The sequence below is a fragment of the Sus scrofa genome, chromosome 10 (assembly GCF_054392235.1).
Source record: "Sus scrofa isolate SSC_HxYL_T2T_F1_AM1 chromosome 10, Sscrofa_HxYL_maternal_Yorkshire_Landrace_v2.0, whole genome shotgun sequence".
Classification (NCBI taxonomy): domain Eukaryota; kingdom Metazoa; phylum Chordata; class Mammalia; order Artiodactyla; family Suidae; genus Sus; species Sus scrofa.
The window spans coordinates 79251746-79275518 of NC_139392.1; the positions used below are offsets into that span (position 1 = coordinate 79251746).

At 43.8% G+C, this 23773-nt stretch overlaps 1 protein-coding gene and 1 long non-coding RNA gene across 6 annotated transcripts in view; both read right to left on the reverse strand.

The window, feature by feature from the left end:
- The window catches only part of LOC146399544 (uncharacterized), a 345027-nt gene that overhangs the window by 280093 nt on the left and 41161 nt on the right, over nt 1–23773 (reverse strand). The window lies entirely within an intron of this gene.
- Nucleotides 12730–23773, reverse strand: part of BMI1 (BMI1 proto-oncogene, polycomb ring finger) — a 39354-nt gene continuing 28310 nt past the window's right edge. Inside the window, 10 exon segments of one of the 5 annotated variants that reach the window (NM_001285971.1) lie at nt 12730–14992; nt 15084–15164; nt 15530–15628; nt 16035–16080; nt 16161–16269; nt 16425–16475; nt 16569–16624; nt 17222–17318; nt 17682–17814; nt 22556–22789. In NM_001285971.1, the coding sequence (NP_001272900.1) occupies nt 14663–14992; nt 15084–15164; nt 15530–15628; nt 16035–16080; nt 16161–16269; nt 16425–16475; nt 16569–16624; nt 17222–17318; nt 17682–17793 (981 nt within the window). In that variant the 5' untranslated portion in view covers nt 17794–17814; nt 22556–22789 and the 3' untranslated portion in view covers nt 12730–14662. 5 annotated transcript variants of the gene reach the window in all.

A 23773-nucleotide genomic window follows, 5' to 3' on the forward strand; every position in this document is an offset into this window, starting at 1 on the left:
TAGATTGGACAAATAATTAAAACTGCAAATAAACCTTCATTGTAATTTTGTTTTCAGTTCCTTGTTGCATTTTGAAAAAAGAAATCCCCTTAAAACTAAAAGGTTCCATATTTGGTTTTAGTCCTTAAACAATTCAAACTCCTAAGCTACTACAGCTGCCATTTTTAGTAATTGTTTTTAGTATGTATTTTCTACTTTCAAAGTGTGGAGACAAGAGCTCAATAGTGAAAAAGTCTAAACCTATAAACAGTCTATTTATGGAACACTACAAAGTTTGAAAAGTTCAAATGGCGTGTAAATTATTTTAAACTATAGATTCTGAGTATTTGTCATTAACAGTGTCTGTGGGGTAAACTGTTGTTCTAGGTAAAACAATATAGAATTACTACTTTATATCTAAAATGGACATACTGAAGAAACTAGACCTTTGCTCTTGATTTTAGTTTTCTTTTTTAAAGTCTTTAAAATTAAATGGAGAAATGTAACATGGAATTATCACAAAACATAAAGGAATTGTTAGTAATTTAAATATATAAAATATGGCAAAAGTGAAAGATTATTTTTACTGACAAGAAAGCCAATCTATGTTTTCTGATCCACTTTTCAACTTATAAATTTAAAATACTGTTCTATGTTACAAAGCTAATTGGATGCCTCCAGATGACATACACACTTCTAACAGTTAAGCAGGTAAGCAGTGAGAAAGAAAACTGTTCAAAAGGATACATTAATTTAAAAAAGAGAAAAGGTGCTCTTAAGATTACTCCTCTTACCAGCTGACTTTAAATAGATATACAATGTACTTGACACATTAAACTATATATCTAATAGATAATGAAACATATTACCTGAATAACTTGCTAAAATGTTTCCATGAAAGATTTGTGTGGAAGGCTTTGCCTCTTTTTGTATAAAGCTAACCACAGGTAACTTCAAAATAATTTTTGCATTTAATTCCTCTTTCTATGAAAAAGAGACTCAAAAAGACAACACCCTAAAGCCAATTTAAAAATCCTGTTCTGTATCTTTTAAAAATCTGCTCTGAGAATCTAGAAAACACTATTATCATGGGAATATATTCTACACATGCCTAAAGGAAGTTTTACTAATTTTAACAGGCATGTATTTTTTCTTCAGCTTCTGGATGAATTTTAAAAGTTAAAGCTTTATATTTGCTAATTAGATATTAATAGCCACATTTTAAAAAACTGCTCTTGAGATGAATCAAGTATAGATATAGATTCCTCTCTCAAGCCCAAACCATTAAATATCAATGTATGACAGACACTTTGCTAATAAAAGAATGTGCCTATCTTCTAGGACATGAAAACCCAGTGGGAGAAAGACATCTAAACAAAGTTTAATTCATTCAACAAGCACATACTGCAGTCTGCCCTGTTTTAGGGGTTATAATTGCACTCAGCATTGTGAGTACTTTGGGAACAAAGAGGAATTTAGGATAACCTAGGGGAAGAGGTGAGAATATCTAAAGTATTACTTAACTAATAAAAGGTGCCTTGTTTTTAAGAAAAAAAAACCAAACAAACAAACCTGAGTTTTATCCAGATATGAAATCTCCTTCCCTCCTCCCCCAAAGAATTAAAAAAATAATGGTAGTATTTAAGTATGCATTCATTTGGCACCTGCAAGTAATTATTTAACTTCTGAGAATACAATAATCATTTTGTCCATACCAAACCTAAAATTTAAAATATAACTCCATACTTACTTGAATTAAAAATAGAGGCATGACACACCCTATAACAAAGTTAGTGGACTCGAAATGGACCTGTAATGATGAAAGCATACATATGACATCTTAAATGTTGCTCTGCCCCTCTTTGGGGAAAAAGCCTCAGGATTTTACATTTAGGTTTCAGCAGACCAACCAATTGTGCCATCAAGTTTGTCAGCAGAGCAAAAGAGACTTGGACACTTCCATCTAGGAGGTGAAGGTTAACATTTCTATACTGGTGTTGTGTTTGTGCCCTGTTACCAATTCTTTGCTTTTCAAGCCTTTTAAAGTCAACTCCTTATATTTAAAGTTTTTATTTACTTTGTGTTAAGGCCAATAAAATGTTAAAATGACAGTGATTTTGCTAGCCCCAAAGTTCTAAAAATATGCCTGTACATTGCTTCCTTTTCCAGTAATTCAGTGGATGCAGAGACTGAACTTATCTTTTCCACTACCAAAGTGAATCTGATTAGGGGATCCCGCACACAAATGATTTCACCTCCAAAGGCACCATATAGCACAAAATGATTGATATAAAAATTGATGCTTCTAATGTAGAATTCTGAAATGCAGCATAACGCTTTCTAGGGCAGTGGGACATGCATAAAAATCAAATTATTGCTGCTTGGTGTGCGTGTTGTGTGTGCGAATGTTATGGGAATACTTTCTTTTTAAGGACTTACATGAGTTTTCCTTTAAATTTGTACTCAAACCCCGCACTATCAGATACTCTCTAGGCGCCCTGCTATAGAAGTCTGTCAACTACTCCCTCTGAACACCTCCAAGTCGCCCACCTCTTTAAAATCTTGACCTTGTTGGATTTGTCTCAGCCAAAGTCGGTACTATCCCTTTCCCATCTTTTTATTAGTACAGGGCACAAGAGACAAAAGATGGAAGGTGTCACATAGGGGAAAACAACAAAAAAACACCGAAGCACACCAATCCCGCATCCGGGCTGAGACCCGAGAGGACAGGCCCCACGCATCCTTCAGGTGCGGGTCCCGCCAGGGTTGCGCCGCGGCTCCGCGAGCCCCAAACGGAAGGTTCTGGGCCGACGCGCAGAATGGGAGCGGGGTCTACGGCTCGACGGCGCTGGCGCTGGCAGACAGCTGCGTTCAGCGTGGAGGGGGTGTTGGGGCCCCGGGAGAAGGGAAGAACGTGATGCTCCAGCGGTGTCCTCGGCTCTTTAGGCCAAAGTTTCTCAAACCCCAACGGGCACCTCCGCGGTCTCCGCGCAGTTCTAAACGCCGAGGGAGGGCGGGAATCAGCTGGGGCTGGGGTCAGGCCATCTTACCCATTAGAAACCCGCAAGACCCCCGCAGGGGGTCGTAAAGGTGGGCCGAAAAGGGGGCGCGGAGATAGCAGGTTTGGGAGCGCGGACCAGAGGCAGAGGCGGGGGCGCGCGGCCCGAGGGCGCGAGTGCGGAAGCGCGGCGCAGGCTCGGAGCCGGCGGCCTCCCTCCCGCGGGGCCTGGCGGGGAGTTGGGGCGGGGGGGTGCGCTGGCCGGCGGGCGCTGGCGAGGGGGGAGGTCCTACTCTCCCGCTTGCTCTCAGCCCCGCCGGACACAGGCCTGGGGATCAGTAGGGGAGGGGTCGTGCATCCCGCAGCCAGCGTCTGCTGGGGGTGGGCTGCAAGATGAAGAAGGCCTCTGTCCTTTCGGTTTGCTTCCCTCGGCCAGGCCTCCGGCAAGCACCGCACGGCTGCGCGGGCTCTCGCCGAGAAGTCCCGGCCCAAGCCTCCCCGCGGCGCAGCGGACTCGTGGACCTGGGAATGGTGCGGCCAACTGGCAGGGGCAAGCCCAGAGCGGGCGGAGACCGGAACCCCGGGAGCAAAGGCCCCGCAGTGCTGAGCAGCCAGAAAAGCTCGCGGCTGCCGCTCGGGTCGGCCCAGCTTCCCCTGGGCTGTCTCCTCCCCCCGGGACTTAAAAGCCCAGTTGGTGGCGGGGGGCCGCGGGAGGCGGCGCAGTCAGACTTTCTTGGCTGGGAGCGGGGTGTGGGAATCCTACACTATCTTACATCAGCCAGCTACCTAGACCCCGAGGCTCAGGCTGGATCCCCGAGGGGGTGTGAGGAGCCCAAAGCTTTTACTTTAAAAAAAAAAAAAAAAAAAAAAAAAAAAAAATCCAAAAAAACTGCATCTCACTGCGCATGTGCGAGCCTCGATTTTTTTTTATTTTTGACGTCATTTCGCTACATCAAGTCCTAAGCCAAAACTTCTTGCTCATTGATTGCTCTGAAAAATAATTGACCGTATGCTGACTCCTAAGAAATACTTCAAAAATACAGAGAGAAAGTATTCAAGGTTTTTGCTTTCACAAAGATAGCACAGATAGTCTATCCACCCTGTCCGTCGGTTTCCCCTCAGAGTTTTAGAGGGAGCTCCGCTAAAACGTAGGTTAGATTAGGAAGACGCAGTGGCACAACTCTCCATCCTTTAAGTGGAGATATTTGCATCCTCCTTAATCCAAGTAAGCTATACAACACAACTCTTGTCATCCTATTTTTGGAGATTTCAGAGTAAATATCTGAATAGTGCTAATGCTGAACTACTTTCTCTCCTACTCCAAAGTTGCCTCATCTTTATTTTTTAAAGTGAATAAAGGTTAATAACTACCTATATGAAGAAAATGCTAATGTCTTTCCCATCAGTAAGACAGGAAATGAATTGTAAAGAAATGCTTTTTATTCTAGGAGTGTCTTTTTCCCCCCCTGGTGAAATTATACATAATTGCTTATTTTAATTGTAACTCAAGAGTAAAGGTCTTGAAAGTTTACAGATAAAGTTAGATGTATACAAGTAACTGCTGTATATTTATGGTCAAATCCCAGAGAATTAAACTTACTAACAAACTCTTGGCTTGGGGAATGGCTTGCAATACTAAGGACACCAAATGGGGACATTTAAATAGAGACTCCTTGTAGCACAACTGAATAGAAAAACATTGATTTTGTTTTAATGTGGTGCTTATGCATAATGCTTTAAATGTAGGGCAAACATTTAAGAGTGATACCAATTAAGACATCAGTTATCTTTCTTGGAAAAAATATTCCCAGAACCCATTGCAGACCATGATAATATAATAGACTTGGTTGCATTAAGGTCTGTCTTTAGAGAGCTGAGATGAATTTTGAAGTTCATTAAATCATTTCCTTAAGCCTATTTTCAAGGTTGGTTATATTATTCTGTTGTAAAAAATTACTTTATTCTAATGAATTTCCTTAGAAATGTTCTTTAAAGTGATAAGAATTTTCACTGGTGAATAATTTGAGCAGAATGATTACTTGGTAACAGTAGGTGGGGTCCATTGGATCTCTTAACCTACTACTTCTCCTTGGAAAATGATGGGTCAATGTGAAGAACACCCAAGTGAAAATATTTTAAGACAATTGTCATGAGGCATATTTAGAAAGAAACAGCTGGTAAACACATTTTTCCAAACTTACTCTAAGTTCTTTAGTTACACTAGAAAACAAACTGTAATAAATTATGTTCAGAGGAAAAATACTCTCTCCTGAGTTAATTACTGATAGCATTAATTTTCTGATTCATGAACAGCCAAATGCTCTCTCAGTAGCACTCTGTTCTCCCAGGACCATTTATACATAAGTATTCTGGATGTGTGTTTATTGAACTTAGTTTTGTTCAGGTGATTGGAAAGGAGTCAAAGATTGTGTGGTAAGATTCTATAGAAATGTAACCAATTCCAATAAAAAGTCCTCTGTAGGGAAGTACATTATGGAAATGACGTGGTTGTCAGACCTAATTGCTTGGCTTTTGAATCCTCAGAAGAAATTCTACAGCCTTAGGGGTGTAGACTCAAAAGCAGCAGCATTTCTGGTTTCAGTTTAAATAAAACAATGCAATCCATCATTATTCAAGTCAATAGCGATAATTCACATGAATATGAATGCACTTTGATCTTATCCTTCAATTCATTGAAAGACACAGTCGTAATGAAAAAGGGAGATAATCTCTTTAACTTGGTCCAAAGCAAGTTGTTGGAGCTTTTCTTTCTTGAAAGACCGTAGAAAGGAACTTTTCACTAGAGCCTTGCTTTCCTATTTTTCAGGTGGTGGTGGGGGTGTTTGGGCAAGCTACAGGTCATTATGTTGCCTCCAGGAACCAAGTAGTGCTAACTTCTTTCTTTGAAGTAAACTGTCTCATTTAATGAACTTGACATTTTGTGAAGCTTAAAGGTGAACCCCTTTTACAACACCCTGCCTAAGTGGCATTTTAGGAGGCATACTGATTTGAGTTTATCATCAGATATGATTAAGACACACTATTTTCAGTATGTTTTAAAGATTATTTAAATTAAATAGTATATTTCAAGGTCCATGCTCTTAGTGGATTTGCAGTATCCAATATCCAGTAGTCCCTGAAGAGTTCCTGTTGAACTGTGGAGACAGTGCCATGCCTGTGCTGTCTGAAAGTATGAAAGTCACTTTAAAATATCATTATATGAATATTTGACTAATTTCCAGACAGCTTTGGTGGGAAAAGAGCAAAGTTACAAGTTCTTACCATTCTTAGGATTCTGGAAGCAGCTGTCAGATATTTTTTAGTACAATCTACCACATTTGAAATATAATTAGGTAAAAATATGCATGAATGAGGATATCTGATTAGTGCCACTAGCTTGGAAAATGTTTACCTTTTCATTGAGTTCATTAAAGATACCCCAGCTTCATAGTAGTGATTAGTAAGTTTTATTTCTCATAAGGGTTGTTGAACTTCTGGAATCCTCTAGAAATTCAACAAATATTTGTTGAGTTATGTTAAAAGGACCACGGAGCATACAAAGATAAATAAGACAGGTGCTTGTCCTCAAGGAGCTTTAAACTGAAACATTTCAGCACATCTGTGATTTACATTAAATTTCAATCTAGGAAGAACACTCAGCTAACTTAATGGCCATTTAAAGCCGGGAGAGTTGTTAGGAGTGACGAAATTTGACAATGTCCTCATTTCCCGGACTGCTGGATACTTTGAAGGTTTTTTCTTCAATAAAACCTGTTTAAAGGATAAGAGTTCTGTTAAAAATTCAATCAATGCCCTAGAGCCACAGACATTAGAAAAGGCAGAAAGATTCCTAAGGGTTAATGTCAATCATTTTCTTTATGCATCAGACCGCTCAGACCACACTGCCAAGGACTGGTGTAGTTCATCAAATGAAAAGAGGCGGGGGAAAGTGCTCCATCCACTTGTGTATGAACAAGTATCTGGAGGTAATGTTTGAGTTGCACAAGCGTTTATATTACTGAATTTCATGGAAAATATTCGTGGTAGACAAAGAAGAAGGAAGACTGTAGCGTTTGTCTGTGGCTCTAACCCAGAGGAAAACCACCATTACCAAGAGCAGACGCAACCCTAAGCTCTTTGTGTCGATGTTACTAGAAAGGGAGTGGGCGTCTTTCTTGACTTCTTTCTTTACCGCCATCCTTACTGCTGATGTCGAGGAAAGCATTTTAATGGACTGGCCATTGACAGTTTCGGCTCAAGTTGGGGACGAGGGCACCTGGGGCCAGGACGAAACCGAGCGCTGGGATCTCGGGGGCTCAGGTGCCAGCTCAGCGCCGCACGCCGCTGTGTGCGCTCCCAGCCTATTTGTCTATTGTCTGCGGTGGGGGCAGGGCCGAACCGGGGGAGCAGGCTTTTGAGCGGAGCTGAAGGTCCCGGAGGATGAGGACCCGGAGCGGGGGAGAGAGATGTCAACGAGGGCAACCCCTAGATTTCTAAATGCCACACACCTAGGTGGACCAGGCGGCCGCTGTACCGGCGGCGGCAGCCCTGGCTGCAAATCGCCGTCGTGTGGTTGCTACTGGCAACCGAGCCTCTGCCGAGCGCGCAGCCCCGCAGCCCCTGGAAGGAAGGTGGCGAGGGGAAGCGGCGGCGCTGCTGCTGCGCCGGCTCGGCAGCCCGCGGGGCTCGCGCTCCCGCCCGCGCCCTGCGGTCCCTTCGGACTGTAACCGCGGCTGTGGGGCACGTAGGGCCCCCAAGGGCTCTCGGGTTGGGGGTGTCGCTGTCCAGGGAGCGTCAAATTACTGGCGTCCTCCACGAATGCAACATGGCAGCTCTGGCTCGAAGACTGGACTCCTTCAGTTCGCAGGGGAGGCGGGGGCCGCGGACTCCGCAGCGCGCCGTCCGCCTCCCCTCTGGGCCCAGAGCCGGCCCTGCTCGCGCCGCCGACTCTGAGCCAGGCCCAGCCAAGGGCAACCGCGCGCGCTGACTCGCCTCGCGCCCGCCCCTTGGCCCTTTGTTCTCCACTCAGTAGGCACTTCGCGCTTCGGGAGCTTTTAATGAAAACCTTCGAAGTCTCGGTGACCCAGGATGGGACGCCCGGCGTCCCGGCACCGCCCAGAAGTGTCTAGCTCCCCCGGTCTCTGGAGGGCTCACAGCCCAGCTGGAAGCGCGAATCTGGGGTGCTAGCCCGACACTCCCGGAGGAGCCGCCTCTCGTCGGATGGGTTCCTTCCCGCCAGGCCTGGCCCGCCTTTCCCTTCCTTGCTTTCGAGAGGTGTGAGGCGGGAGGCCAGGGCTGGGACGCGGCCCCGAAAAAACAAAAAACAATGCCCGTCACCACCCCCCAAGGAAATGAGATTCTCCGCAGGGGAGAGGAAGGCTGCGGGCTTGGAATCTCGGAAAAACAGGGAAGAAAACACCCGTTAGTCCTGAGCTGGGCTCTTTTCCGCATCACACTAGCCCTTGTGCGCGGGTGGAACTCGGTGCAGCAGTGAGGAACGGTCTCCGCCCGAGGTCGAGGTGGAGCCGAGCCGAGGCGCCCTCTACCCGGAGTGGGAGAGGGGTCCGTGCCCCCGGGGAGGGAGAAGCTAGAGAGAAATTTGCATTTTTAAAAACCGCGGTTCAGAAAAGACCGTGCCACGTAGACAAGCCAGTTGTGACGTTCAGCACATCGTGCTACTGAAATACCGAAATCCGCCACCAAATGGCGGCTCCTGCATTCTGCCGCGCAGATAAAGAGGGCTCTCCGGGCGTCGCCCATTTTAGGCCGCTTTCACTTCTCTGCAGTTCTCCCGACCCCCTCCTCCCCAACCAGTCCGTTCCTCTCAGGGTTTTTTAGGGGCACGTGGAACTCCCGGGTCTGAGAAGCGTTTCTGCGGCGGGGATCAATCAGGCACCGGCTCTGCAGGAAACCGCTGCATCCCCGCCTTTCAGAGGCAACATCCCAACCTCCCACCGCCCTGTCTTCTGCCCTGCCGGGGCCTCGAGGGCGCCAGGGTGTAAGAGTGCCCGGCCTTCCAGGTTCGCTCAGCCCGGAGACCCAGGCGTCGCTTTTGAGTCCCAAAGTATGGTCCTTCGTCCAGGTCTCGAGATTCCTGCCGCGCAGCCTCCTCGGCACGCTCACCTGGTCGTTTCCTTCCTAGGGGATTGGGGCCAGTTCGACCCTTTAAACAAGTTCAACTGGAAGACCCTCTCCTATCGGCCTTTCCAGTCCGCAAAGCTCAGCCTTAGGAACCCTCAAGATGGCAGTTTTATAGTTTGTCAGTAATTTGGCTTGCAGGCTTTCCAACAAAACCCCAAACTCCAAGGACACATCTTTATTGAAGGATAGAGGAGAAAGGGTATAGGATGTAAAGCAGCAGGAGGGAGAAGGGCAAAGCCAGGAGATGGTCTGGATTGGCTCCGCGAGGATGCGCAGCTGGGGGCTTTGCAGGCCAAACCGCCGCCTCCCCGGACGTGGTATACTTTTCTGCCCGCACTGAGCTCGCGGCCCAGGGCCAGTTGCAGCGCCTCGGCAGCCGAGCGGCCCAGCTTGTGTCCCGCCGGGTGGAGAAGGTTTAGGCAGGAAGGGGGCTGCCCTCTGATGCCACGCGCACTCGGCAGTCGCCGCTGCTCGCCGCGGGGTCCGGCCTTGTAGAAAAGACGTCGTTTCCCCGCCTCCCAGCCCGGCAGGGCCTGGGAATCGCGCTTTCAAATTTGGCGGGATCCGAGTCCGCCGAGCCGAGGGCGGCGCGAGGCGAGCGGCGCACGCGCAAAATGGCCTCCCGGTGCCCCGCGGCCTGGACTCGCGCGCAGGGCCCGGCGGAACCCCGCGGCGCCGGCAGGAGCGGAGGTCTGGGCTGTAGCTCTTTGGAGTCTTCCGAGAGCTGCTAGTTAAAAAATGTGAACGGAGAGAAGGGCCGTTTCCTCCTTCACCCTTCCTTTTGGTAAAGGCTCCCTAACCGGCAAGGCAGCGCTGCTGGGAAAGGAAGGAAGGTCATTTTCTCCGGGCGGGCGTCCTGTGTGTGCCCTTTCCACCCGGCACCCGAACTTAAGAAACACAAAAAGCCTTTCTTTCTTTTCTTTTTTTTTTTTTTTAGCCGTGGGTCTTTCGACCCCAGTCACCCTCGCCCTCGCCTTACCTTGCAAGCCGCGCAGTGCGCTCCTGTCTTGGACTTTGAATGTCTTCCACTCTTGGGGGCACATAGGAAGCCTAAGACTGGACAGACTTCGCTATCTCCAGTAACCTCTTTATCCATCTCTGTAACGTTCTCATTCCTTCCATCCCAATGTTTGGGGCGGTTCCCAAGTACCCTGGTCCGCAGCCTTCTAAGGGTCTGTTGGGTTCCAGCTAACTTAAAAGGATAGAGTTGGAGGGCGCCGAATCGGCCCCGAACTTGAAATCATGGTCACTGTAAAGTTTGGAGTTTACGATCAAGGCAAGGAGTAACTTTTTATTTTTATTTTTTAATGAAATGTAGGTGACTCGGGGGGAATATCACTTGCTACTTTGGGGAAGTTCCTTCTAATACCCCCTGGAAGGGATATTTTAAGACAAGAATCAGAAGAGCGGGAGTAATAGAACTCATCCATTAGAAGTTTAATTGAGTGCTTACTACTCATTTAGAAAGTTAAGTGAGACTTCGGGGTGAGTTTTCCACATTCACCTGGACTTCTTCAGAAAACTCAGAGGGATCTTAAGAGTAATCTTTCCAGTGATGGATGACTTTTGATGTCATCGACTTGATGAAGACAAAAGTTGACAGTGAAGTCTTCATGTGAGACCTCTAGAAATTGCACACTCAGAAAAAGAAACTGGTGCAAATAAAGGAAATCCGTTTCAAGAACCAAAAGAAGAAAAACGTTTAAAAAAATTAACTGCGGAAACAGGAAACACTCGACTGTATAAACATTTTCGGAGACTTTCATAATCAAAACTGGGCGATCTTGAGATTTGTAAGGAGATGGACAGGCTCAGGAGCTTCGCGGGGGTATTTCCCAAGTCTGATTTACTGGGAAGCTCTGATAGGGGATACTTTCTCTTGCTTGTAAAGGACCCATCTCTCTGAATTATGTCGTCCCAGCTTAATTCAAGATTTTATTTTGGAGGAATCAAGATTTTTTTTTTTTTTTAGAGCGACCTTAGAAACAATCACCTGTTGTACTGTTCATTTTTATACTTGAAGAAACATCCTCGAGTGAAATGACCTTATCTAACCCAAAAGCCTTGTTGTGGCTGCATTCTGTGCTCTTTGCACCTTAGATGTCTCTAAGGTATATACTTTTAAGGGTCTTTTGAAATGTAATTTCATCAAGACCCTTTTGTTTTGAACAAATGCGAGGATAATTGTGTGGAAGAAACAATCACTGAATTTCAAGATACCATGAAGCCTCCATTTCTTGGAGCACTAAACTAAATCATAATTTCCTACTCTCATTCCAGGGCATGTCTGAAGAAAAAGCCATGAGATATTTGTCAAACTTTTAACGTATAAAGAGAAAAGAACAAAAATAACACTTCACCTCAGGATTCTAAAAAAGGCTAGGTTCCATGTGCAAATTGTTCTAAAATTAACATCCCACCTCCTCTAAGGATTACCATAAGCTATTTCTCTAAAAGCAAACATTTTCATTTCTTCTTAGCTAGTTCAAGTGTTATTTCACATGGGTCCCTTTCATGTTCTTTTTAAGGTTTCATAACAAAACTTTATCTTGATAGGCCTATACAATGAGTATACCAAAAGATTTCACAAATGGGCTGTAACTCCCAATGTTGGGAAAAGGATAAGAGGAAAGATGAAAGAAAGCCCCTGTCACCTTATTCTGCCTGTTTCACTGTATCTCCAGAGATCCTAACATTTGCACATACGGATATGGAAGCGAAGCAATACAGTTGGTAGGTGAAGTCCACTGAAGAGCAACTTTCCCCCCCAACTCAGTGCAATTAACGGCCGGCAATTTGAAAAGCAAAAAAAGTACTGCTAAAGTGGTATGCATGTGTAAATCAAGACAGATCACTATTTACACAACAGCAACCAACCTCATTCTCCTTTTTGCATTTAAGCTAAAATCTGTGAAATCAATTTAGCTATTTTCTGTGGAATATTTTTTGTTCTAACTTTGTGGTATAGAATCCTAGAACACTTCAGAAGCAAAAGTCAAACTTAAAGCTGACTTTTCATGTAAAGTGCCTTGACTGCTACGAGTTACAAAGTTAGCATCTTTGCTATAGGTTCTTGTAAGGTTGAAAGTTTAAGTGGTATTTTAGCAAAAATTTTAAATCTTAATTGTCAGACATAAGATGGCTGGTTATAGGAGAATACAAAACATTATTAGCCTGAGTCTATTTTGATAAAAGACAATTTTTAGCTGAAATAGCCTTTGAAGTTTAAGGAATTTTCAAAATGAGGGAAAAGTCCTCTTTCAAACAAAATAAATGAACATGTCTTCAAGCAACCCTTAAAACAGTGTTAAGTCATAAATGCAATTATCTGATTGTGATACTAGTTTCAAAAATAAGTTCATAAAAAGGTTGAGATGTAAAGTCTTTGAGTTCTGTGTTGATCCTACAACTTGGTTTTGTGTAAGTCAAATGACAAGCCACTAGCACTTGTTTTTAGCCTTTGAAAAATACTTTTTCATTCTTTATATGCACGGTCATACCCAAAGTAAAAATATCACTTGAAACTTCCATTCACTTTTTTTTTTTTAGTCTTAGATAACATGAAAAACTTGAGAAGAAATGCCTAGAAAAATGAGTTAAATTCACCAAAATTGGCAAACATGGGTAACTTTTACTTCAAAGATTGTAGAGTAAATAAACAGATACATCTTTCAGTTGGGCTTTCAAGCAATTATACAACAAAGCATGTACTCTCAGCAACATCACTAAGACAGCAATGGATTTTCCTTAGCTTTTACCTGTTGTAATCCATAATAGTGTTTTCCAAAACTTCTGCACGTTGTGCTTTTCATATCAAATTTTTATTAAAGTCTTAGCTATTTTCTAAATGAATATCCTTTTTATTGGATTTTTTCCAATTACAAATGAAATTTAATTTTACATCTATAATTAGAAACAACACTTACAATGGGACTTTACAAATTTAGGTCAAAATAAAAATATATGTATTTTGTGGTTTCATAAAACTTCATTTACTGTATCTTTAAAGAAAGCAGAAGTAACAGCAATATATGTAAAAGTAATGATTTAATGACTATAAGCAAGACAGAGCAATAGAATTGTGCTTCTTTTGCAGACTTCGGACAATGAAATGTTTAGCTACAATTTTCCCATACAAACATGAAACAATATTCATATAGAATAAACACCCTCACAAATAACTGATGGGTGATGAACACACACCAAGTTCGACCAAAGCAAAACACAAACTGAAAATTGTTGGGGATATTCATATTTTAAATTCAACATGCTCACTCTATTTAAAAATTAATACCTGTAGAAGCTCACAATAAACTGCTTCTATTTCCAGACATTACAGAGAGGGCATATTCCATTGTTTATAACTGTAAAAGCAACTCTTAAATTTGAAGTTATCACTATACCACATATTAAAATAATTTTAGATAAAATGCCTTCTTTCAGCAATTTGCTGGTTTATTTAAAAATTTGTTTGAGAATTATAGTGATCAATATGCATTTTAAAAACAAATTAATTCTATCCTAAGCAATGGGAACTGAAGACAGCATTTCCAAATTCCTTAAACATTTTTCTTTACTGCAACTATTACTTTTGAAAGTAAACAGGTATTACTAGAGAAAAGTCAGTATTGTGATATGCCAATTGCTTCCAATGGAAGAGAATTTAGAATGAGATATCCACATTAAAAATACTCTATGCTGATAAGGCTCAAACATAGGTATCTGCAAAGGTCGAACCAGTTGGTAGAATTTTAACAACCATTTCTGAATGCATGAAACACAATATTTTCTTTATAGTATTTATAAATATATCATACAATACTGTTTCCTGTTATGTCATATACCAATATGGCATTGTACAACAAGCATAATGCCATCTGATTCTTACAAAAGCGAATCATTTAAACAAGTCAGTAAAATAAACGGTAGTACCCGCTTTTAGGCATACAGATTGTAAAACTGAAGTTTACTTTTCTTTGATCGGTTTTGCGTAGCAACAGAGAAGTAAAAATCAAACAGGAATCAAAATGGCTAAATATGCAAGAAATTGTTATTCACAGTGACATGGCTACATAGAATGCATTATTCTATGCATATTCTTTCAATTTGTTGAATTTCAAGATAAAAAGCACTTGTTTTCTACAGCTTCACAAAACAGCATAATAACAAGAACAATTAAGGAGGATGTAATGTAGGTGTTAGTTGAGATTAACAAACTCTGGCCCAATGTTTATTATAACCACTGCAGAAGGTTTTCCAATCCAAACAATGGTTACAGAAACCATTTCACATCTGTCCTAACACACAGAAAAACATCTTGCCTGCTTTCTCAGAAACCCATTCATTAGGAGAAACAATCTTTTCAATTAACGTCCATATGAATATCACATCTAGTCCATCTTTTATAGCCAAATTTAACGTCACTACAAAAGAAAGCAAATTGGACGATAGTCACATGTATTAGCATCTATAAAGCTGTAATGGCATGAAGATATCTATATAAATCAAGGGTTTAAAATTTCTTTCCCTCAACAGTCTCAGGTATCAACCAGACGAAGTTGCTGACGACCCATTTACGGACGATTTTCGAGGTCTATTGGCAAAGGAAGATTGGTGGTTACCACTGGGGCTGTTGCTGGTTCCATTCATGGTACTGGAAATGTGAGGAAATTGAGGATGAGGAGACTGCACTGGAGTGCTGGGGCTGGGCAAACAGGAAGAGGTGGAGGGAACACCTCCTGCTGGGCTGTTGGCCTTGTCACTCCCAGAGTCACTTTCCAGCTCTCCAGCATTTGTCAGTCCATCTCTCTGGTGACTGATCTTCATTCTTTTACACGTAGGTCGAACTCTGTATTTCAAAGGAAGTGGCCCATTCTACGAAGTTAAGAGGAAAAAAAAAAATCAGTCTTAAATCTTTAAGTACAATTTACCAAAATAATCTTCGAGCATCAGGCATGCTACTTACCCTTCTCCAGGTGTAAATGTAGGCAATGTCCATTAGTGTATAGTAATCCTTTAAAGGTTCCTCTTCATACATGACATCAATCTGTTGGAAAACAACCCTTCAATTATTAAGCATCACAAAGAACTACTGTAAATCTAGATTTTTTGGGTCATCTAAATATAAACCAAAAATGCTTTAAAAAGTATTTTCTCCAAACATTTGGACAAAGAATCCGTCCTGAAACTTCAAATGAGGAAAAATCTTCCTTGAAATTATTAAGGGATTTGTTTTCATAGCACAAAACAGAATCCATATCAAACATTTTAAGGGATATTTCCAAATTAAGTGCCAAATTAAAAAAAAAATTTCTATTGCTATTTTTGGGTTTAGAATCCAAAAAGAAAAAAGTCATTGAATTTTTTTTTAAAGGATTTACGTAAAATGCATGAAGACTATAAAGTAGATACCTGGAAAGTATTCGGTATGTCCATTTTACTTCTGAGAAACTTTCTGAGGTGCATCACAGTCATTGCTGCTGGGCACCGTAAATATCTTTTATCATTCACCTAAAAGCATATTTAAGAAAAGTAATTTTTAAAAATTCCTAGCTTTAAGATAAAAAAACCCCTAAATATGTTAAAAGGTACTAATACCAAAAATGGGATGTGACTAAGTTCTGAGCTATATTTTGAGTTTGCTATTACTATAAATACTAAATGAACACATACCTTATATGAGGAAACTTTCAGTACCTCAAAGCATTACACATTAATTACTTAAAATATTTTGTAAGAATAGTAATCACACATAAATTAAAATCTATTTATTAACTATTGGATATAGATCACTCTTAAACATCAAACAAGATGATTTTGATAGCATCATCTGACCCTAGGATATTCTAAAGGGCAACACACACCCTCACAATCCAAACAATGTTTCTTCTATATGTTTCTGTGTCTTGAAACATACCTCCTCCTTAGATTTCTCCTTGTCTTTGTTTACTTTCCGATCCAATCTAAGAAACAGACAGTTTATTAGGGGGAAAATGTACCTACTAAATATATTAGCATAAAATACATTTCCTAGAGAATTTACCTGTTCTGGTCAAAGAACTCAATGGATAAACTTATTATCTCGTCATCAGTTATAATTCTCTTATCTTCATCTGCAACTTCTCCTCTATCTTCATTAGAGCCATTGGCAGCTATAAAGACATTTTAAAATTCAATTTTTAAGAATTAAATATTTAACTTTAAATATTAAACACTGTATATACAAAAGAGTGAAAGCGGTACTTTAAACTCAATTTTAATAAATTCTCCCTCCAAATAAAATGTCTTTCCCCTCCAAAGAGTTTACCGTCAGCTGAAGGATGAGCTGCATAAAAATCCCTCCTTCTCTTCATTTCATCTAAAAAGGGGGAAAAAAAGACTTAAACAATTGTTATAGCAAGAAAAACTGGTAAATGTTTTTTAAAAATTCATTTTTAAGCAAGTTACTCACTTTTGAAAAGCCCCGGAACTAATTTGTATACAATATCTTGAAGAGTTTTATCTGACCTGAAAAGGAATAAATTAGAAAATAAACTAAATGATATAGCAAAAACTAAAAATGTTCATAAGTTGTTATACATTCTTTGTTTTCTTTGTGTATTTTACTTGACTGTGACACTGTCTATAACTACATCAATATGATAATTATGAGGATAAAAGTTCTTTATGTAGTATACTGTTTTAAATTAGTAGAAAAATACTTTAATAAATTCTTCACATTTCACTGAGTCAGGAGAACTGTACCTTTCAAATTACTAACTTAGCTAATATGAAAGAGAACAAAGAGGAGAGAATGGAAGTGGTTTAAACACATTCACTCTTGCCTATTACTAAGTCAATAAAGCAATGCAAAAATGGAGAACTAATTTGGTTTTTAAAAAGTGATCTTAAAAAAACCCTTAAAATTGCCTGAATAATATTGAACTTTGTTTAAATCTAGTCATCATTAAAATGGCCAATAAATTAAAGGCTACTATCCTGTACAAAGTACACCGATTAGATGGAGATTGAAGGGTAAATTTTCTATGAAGAAATAAACAGTTAATTCAATAGTTATGTAATTTCAATAATGATTAAAGACAATGATTTTAAACACTTTCCTACCTTATATTCAGTAGTGGTCTGGTTTTGTGAACTTGGACATCACAGATAGGACAATACTTGCTGGTCTCCAGGTAACGCACAATACACGTTTTACAGACTAAAAGTAGAAACACAATTTTATTTTTTCAAGTTTAGGAGTTAGACATAAGCATTAAAATTAGCATGGGAAACAGAACTAGTAGTAACAAAATGGCAAATGCCAAAAGGTACTTCTAATTAAATAAACTAACTTGGTTAATATCCTGAGAAGACTTACACAAGGTATTTACACAATCTGTACTTATACAATAAAATTTTATTAAATATGTATTAACAAAAAGTCATTACATGCAAGAGAAGAAAATGACTCCCTCACTTTGTACCAACTTTCTTAAGGATAGTGGGAATTGTTAGTTTTCAAATTTGAGGACAAAATGTTGAACACACATAGCACACAAAAAATCTAAAACTTTGTACTTACAGGAATGTAGACATTCTATAATGGTTGTGGCATCAATGAAGTACCCTCCGCAAAGTACACACATTAGGTGGGGATTTAGCTCAGTGATCTTGATTCTTGTTGTTCGATGCATTTCTGCTTGATAAAAAAGATCCTGCAAGACAAAGAAAATATTGGCCATAATTCACAGAAAGAGAATAAAGATTATCTCCAACTCCTAGTAATCATCCACTCTGAAAGGCTGAGGTTGTTGATAAAACTCCTTTAACGCTGTACAGCTGGACTGTCCCAACGTCTTCCAACAGTAGGAATTTACTAATTAGACCTCAATCAATTCTACTGAAACAGTATAAAAGGATCCAAGTAAAGTAATTTCTGGTCCCTCAAGTCATTCCAGGAGGGAGAAGAAAAAGGTCTGGCGTGGGGGTTGGGAGCTGAGAGTACTGGGGTCTCTTTCTTGCATTTGTCCTCCAGCCCTGCAGCCCCGTGGCTGCTGCAAACGCCACACACTCCCCGCAGATATTTACCAACCGCTAGGGCTTGTTCCAGGTCTCCAAATTTATTGTAAAACTTCCTTATGGATCTTCGATCAAAAATCCGCCAGCATGCCCTGGCTTCCCAGGGGTTCTGGTTGTTTCAGGAGGTTCCAGCAACCAGAACCCGGCGTTTTGACGTGATACAAAGGGAAAACAAATTCTGCTCTATCTGCATCCCTGGCATTTCCGGAGCTGGGTGCTGGGGCCGCAGGAGAAGCACCTCCAGTCGGCCTCAGTCTGGGGCCTGAACGCGCGGGATGCGAGGGGCGGATCCGGCGGCGCCCGGGGCTCAGTCTCGTTCCGGATTCGGAACTCGCCTCGGTCGGGGTTTCCATAGCAACTTACACTTACACTTGGCATCCGGCCACTGCTGCAACTCCGCGCGGAGCCGGGCCGAGCCCAGAGCTTCGGCTGGCTTGCGGGGCGGCCAGGCGGCGGCAGCGGGCGCGGGGGGAGGGGCCGGCTCGACGCGGGGGCGGGGCCGGCTCGGGGGCGGGGTGGGGTGCGGGCGCGCGGCGAGGGGGTGGGGCTGCCCCACGAGGCCCGTGGCACTGGGGAGCAGGATCCCCGCCCGCCGCGACCTGGCAGGCTGCCTGGGGGACCCCGGAGCGTGCAGTGGTAAAGGAAAATGCAAACAGCACTCCGGCCATCTCGGACACTCTTGGGGGCCTCTTTCCACGTCGACTCGGCGCGAAGATCTTCTTTCAGATCTTGACTCCTGTTAGCAGTCACTAGGTCAAAAATTTTCACGAAGGGATCTTTTGAGAATTGCCAACTGTGCACTTAGCCCGAAACCATCAGGGCTCAAATTGCAAAGATGTTTATTGAACTGAACCTCTTTAAAGCTTTCTTCTCTAATAGGAAGTTCTCTTGTAGATTAGATGAGCGATACAAAGTTTTGGAAAGGCTGAAAACTGAAGTCTGTTTTACAACAGACGAGGAGAGGGCAAAGCCTTGTGTATCACCTGAACTATGTTGGAGGCAAGAAAAACTACTTGAATCCACGATGGTGACAATATGTAAAGAACCATGTGATCTGCCCATTCCCAACGCTAAATCAACACCTTGTCAACCCAGAGCATCCAGAGCAGAGAAAAACAAATGTCATTTTCTCAGCCTAACCTACATGCAAAGCCCCACACAATGAAATGATATTCCCAACAGATATAATGTTATAGAAAAGTCACAGTGGGGAACTGTCAGCAACAATACACCAGTGGACAATTACTTCGTGCAGTATTCTAAAAAAATGCATTTCTTGCTCCTACTTCATTCATTTCAGAATCGGAAATAAGACAACGCTTCCAGACTTATCTGAAGTACATTCTCAAAGTTGCCTTGAATAGAAACCTAGGAACTTATAAAACTTGAAGATGCAGCTGAGGTTTTAATTCCCAGGGAATTTTAATGCAGAAGGGGGAAATACTGATCAACATAGCTCAATGGCTGAAACTAAAAGCTTTAGAGTACTTAAAAAAAAAAAAACGGTAAAAATAAAACAAAGCCTCTTTTATGAAAAGTGACCACAGTGGCAACCAGCGACTTCAACCAGAAAAACATCATGTGTGACTCCTCAGTTATCTTTGGATGACTTGTTTAGAGAACTATTGTCAACATATTGTTAATATAAACCTAAGGGAGGTTGCAGAGGAGTTGTGGGTGGAGCAGTGTCCCTAAAGAGTAGCAATATTTAATTCTATTGTACTTGATGATTAAAGACAAGCCTTCTTGGTTCTTAAAGAAAACTCTCCTTGTAAAACAGCAGGACCTTTCCTAGAAAGATAGTTAGCTAGGTGATACTTCTGTCTCCTTGTGAAAGCACATCACACTAATGCCACTGATCATGAAGTTCAGGAAGGGGCATCATAAAACAGCTGCCTTTATTTCTATTCTACTTTCCAGAAAATCGACACCAGACAAACACAAATATTAACACACAGAACAATCAGACTTCAGTGGAAGGTTATCTACTCGTAGTCTTTGAACATTTTAAATCACATGTACTTGACCAAAACCCTTTCAAATTCATCTTAAGTCTTAGTTCACATAACTCCTCTACTTCAGTTCAGGAGAATCTGGCTACACCCCTATTACCATTTATAATGCTAGTAAATATCACTTTGTTGCTTGTATAAGAATCAGTTCTTTATCTTTTTATACCAATTGTGGGTCCGGCAACCTAATGGAGACTTCCAAAACATTTGACATGCTTGATAAGGTTGAGGAAACAATCTTCTGCACCTTAGAAAGGAAAACCTTCTAGGTTCCAACACAGAGACTCCAGTTAAGGAAGCAAAAATTCACCAAACATACAATGGAAAAAAAACTCAATAGTTAAGACTTGCTGTTATAACATATTCAGTTGGGGCTGTCACTTTAGTTGGAGGCCTAACACCAGTAATGTCAAAATGAAGGAAAACAGAAGGAAATTCTTACATTAACAATCAGCTTGACGACTGCACTCTAAGAAATGCAAATGAACTCCATAACCCCAGTTGGGGTTCCCAGCCCAATACAAGTATGGGAAAAGCTGGGGTTAACTTGACTTCTAGAGAGAATTTTACCTGTGGGGGCACTTAATGCTCATCCAAGAACTTGGTGGTAGAGTATTATTAATGGACTGACCAAGTACAACTAAATGCTCAATTTTCTTAAAGAAGCTTGTGTGTGTGTGTATACACACACATGCATATATAGCGACTTTTGTATAGCTTTAAAGATACTGTTACTAGGCATAAATTTACAAAGGTAGGTTATTTCAAACACCTTTGCACTTCGGGGCAGATGTATGAGGATGAACTCAAGTATTAAAAAAATTAAAAATTTGCTCATAAAAATCAATCTCTAAGGGATTCTACTTAAATTAAAACTCAAATGTTAATACAGTCTCATAAGTTAGCATATGCTGTTAACAATTGGCATCCTAAGTTTCAAGACTTTAGTGTGGTTTATAATATGTTTCTGCAACATGAGGGTTAAGGTTCTTATAAAACATAGGTTGAACTACTCATAACATTCTAGACATCACCAACCTACACTTGGATTTGAATAAATATGCCTAGAGTTTTGCCTACTTTAAAGGAAGGGGTTAATACATGCTCCTCTTTCAAATATTGAACCGTGACCACTAAGCCCACTAAATCCTTTTATTGCAATTGGGAATGATCAAAGTCTCTCTACTTGTTTACTTCCAATTATTAACTGTAAATCTCTGGGAAAAAGATCATGCTATATCGCTGTCAAACCCCAAAGACTGCGTAAACATATGCCATCAACTTTTTAGTGCTCATTTTCCAAAGCATCTCTTCACCACATGACCCATGCTGACATTTAGCAAAACCTATGAAACGTTGTGGACTTAAGTAATGGTTCTGGGTGCATCCCATACTAGAGGTTGAAAGAAAAACTATAGTCTTTGAGAGGGGGGAAAAAAAGAAAAAAGAAAGAAAGAGAGGAAACCTCTTGCAAGACTAACGTCCACTCACCATCATCACTCCAAAAAAAGCTCCAAATTTGAAATGCCCACTTCCCAGTGAGCACGTCCCAAGTAGTGTTTGGAGGACTTATCCGAGACTCCCAACAAATAACACCTTGAAAACTTTACCATTTTAAACACAAATGCAGGAGACCTAGGAAACAACTGGGAACCGCCATCTTACAAGCCATCTAATTTCACACAAGTGTCCCTCCAACTTAAGTTAATAACATTTTTGTTCGGGCTCTCTCCAGTCTAACATCCACCTTAGCGGGATCGCTGCCCCCCACGCAACCCGTCCCTATAAAATGGGGGCGTTCTCTGGCTGTTTAAACCCCTCCAAAGCCCTTTCTTCGGGAGAGGAGGGAAGCCACTTGACCCAAGCAGCTCCCGATTTCAGGCACCCGTCCCCGTTTCATCAAAATCTACCTCTCAACAAAGGGCGCCGTGGCCGGGAGAGCCGCAGAGGCTGCAAATAGAAGTGTTCTTCTCGGGGGCCATGTGCGTCGCGAGGGTGTAGAGGGGCGCTCGGGGGAGAAAGGAACTAAAACGTGGGGCCGCGCGCGGCGCGTCCGGGCTGGAGCGGGCGGCGGCTGGAGCGGCGCCGAGGCCGGCTGGCGGCGGCGGCGCGGCGCGGGCTGCGGGTCGGTCCCGGCGCCGCGGGAGTCGGCGGGCGGCGGCGGGCGCGCGCTCGCGGGCGCGGGCGGCGCGCGGGGCCGGCGGGCGGCGGCGCGGGGCTCGGCGCCCACGCTGTCAGCGCCCTCCCGGCCGGCGCGGGCGAGACGCGGGGGGGCCGCTCCCGGTCCACCCGCGGCCGGCCCGAGCCCCGCACGGCCCCCGCCGCCCCCAGGCCCCGTCCCGGAGGCGCCTAGCCTCCTACGTACCCGGAAAAAGCAGCCGGCGAGAGACGATCGAAGCGGGCGGAAAAGACAATGAAAGTTAAAAGTCGTTCAGCAGAAAATGAATGTGAGCCAAGCGGCCATCTTGAAGCGAGCTGCAGACGCCGCTGTCAATGGGCAACGAGCGCAGCCGAGAGGAGCGGCGGCCGCCGCGCTCGGCTCATGCTGCCTCCCGAGCCCGGCCTCCTCCTCCTCCTCCTCCGCCTCGGCCTCCTCCTCCTCCGCGGCCTCCTCCTCCTCCTCCTCCTCGGCCTCCAACGCCTCCTCCTCCTGGGCCTCCTCCTCCTCCTCCTCGGCCGCCGCCGCCTCCTCCCGCTCCTCACTCGGGGGAGGGAGCGCGCGGAGGGGGCGCGATCAGTATTATTCTGCGGGGCTGGGAGGTGTTTCTAATCCGGATCGGGGCTCCCTCACCACCATCCCCATTGTCTCGCCCCGATCTCTGCCTTTAATACTACGATTATTATTTCATAGTTGCCGTGGGGGGAGGAGGGCGGGTGGGGGGGCGCCGTGTGTGTGCGTGCGGAGCGGCGGGGGGGAGGGGAGGAAGGATGAGGAGGGGGGAGGGGATGGTGGAAAAAAAAAAAAGCACTGCTGAAGGCAGAGTGGAAACTGACACCGGCTCCAAAATGGCTCAGAGTCCGCCCGCCCCCTCCCCCCGCCGCCCCCCCTCCGGGTCACGTGCTCCCCTCATTCCTTAAGGGCGGCCTGGGAATTAGTGTCGGTGTAGTCGGGCCCGCGGCCGCCCCCTCCCCTCGGAGCAGCGCTACCCGGCCCCCTCCCCCTCGCTCGGCGCGGCGGCGCTGGCTGCGGAGACATTTCTCCACAGCGCCACCCGCGCCACCCAGCTCTCGGCGCGGGCATCGCTCCGGCCCCGCACGCAGCTCAGCCCACCCCACCCCCCGTTATTTCTTTCTTTTCGCCGCCCGCCTCCGCCCGCGGCGCACACGTCCCCGGGCTCCCGCCGAGCCGCCGCCCCCCGCCTGGCCCCACCGGCCCCACGGGCTGCGGCCCAGAATCCGGCGGCGCGGAACCTGCGCCTGAGTTGGGCTCGCGGAAACAACAGCGCCCGCCCCAGTCTTCCCGCGGCCGCGCCGGCCCCCTTCCCCGCCCGCCAGTGGCCGAGGCGGGGCGCGCGCGGGCAGCCGCTCGCTCCGGGCAGGGGCTCGGCGCGGGACCGGCCGGGTCGGGCCTCCGGAGCTCCGC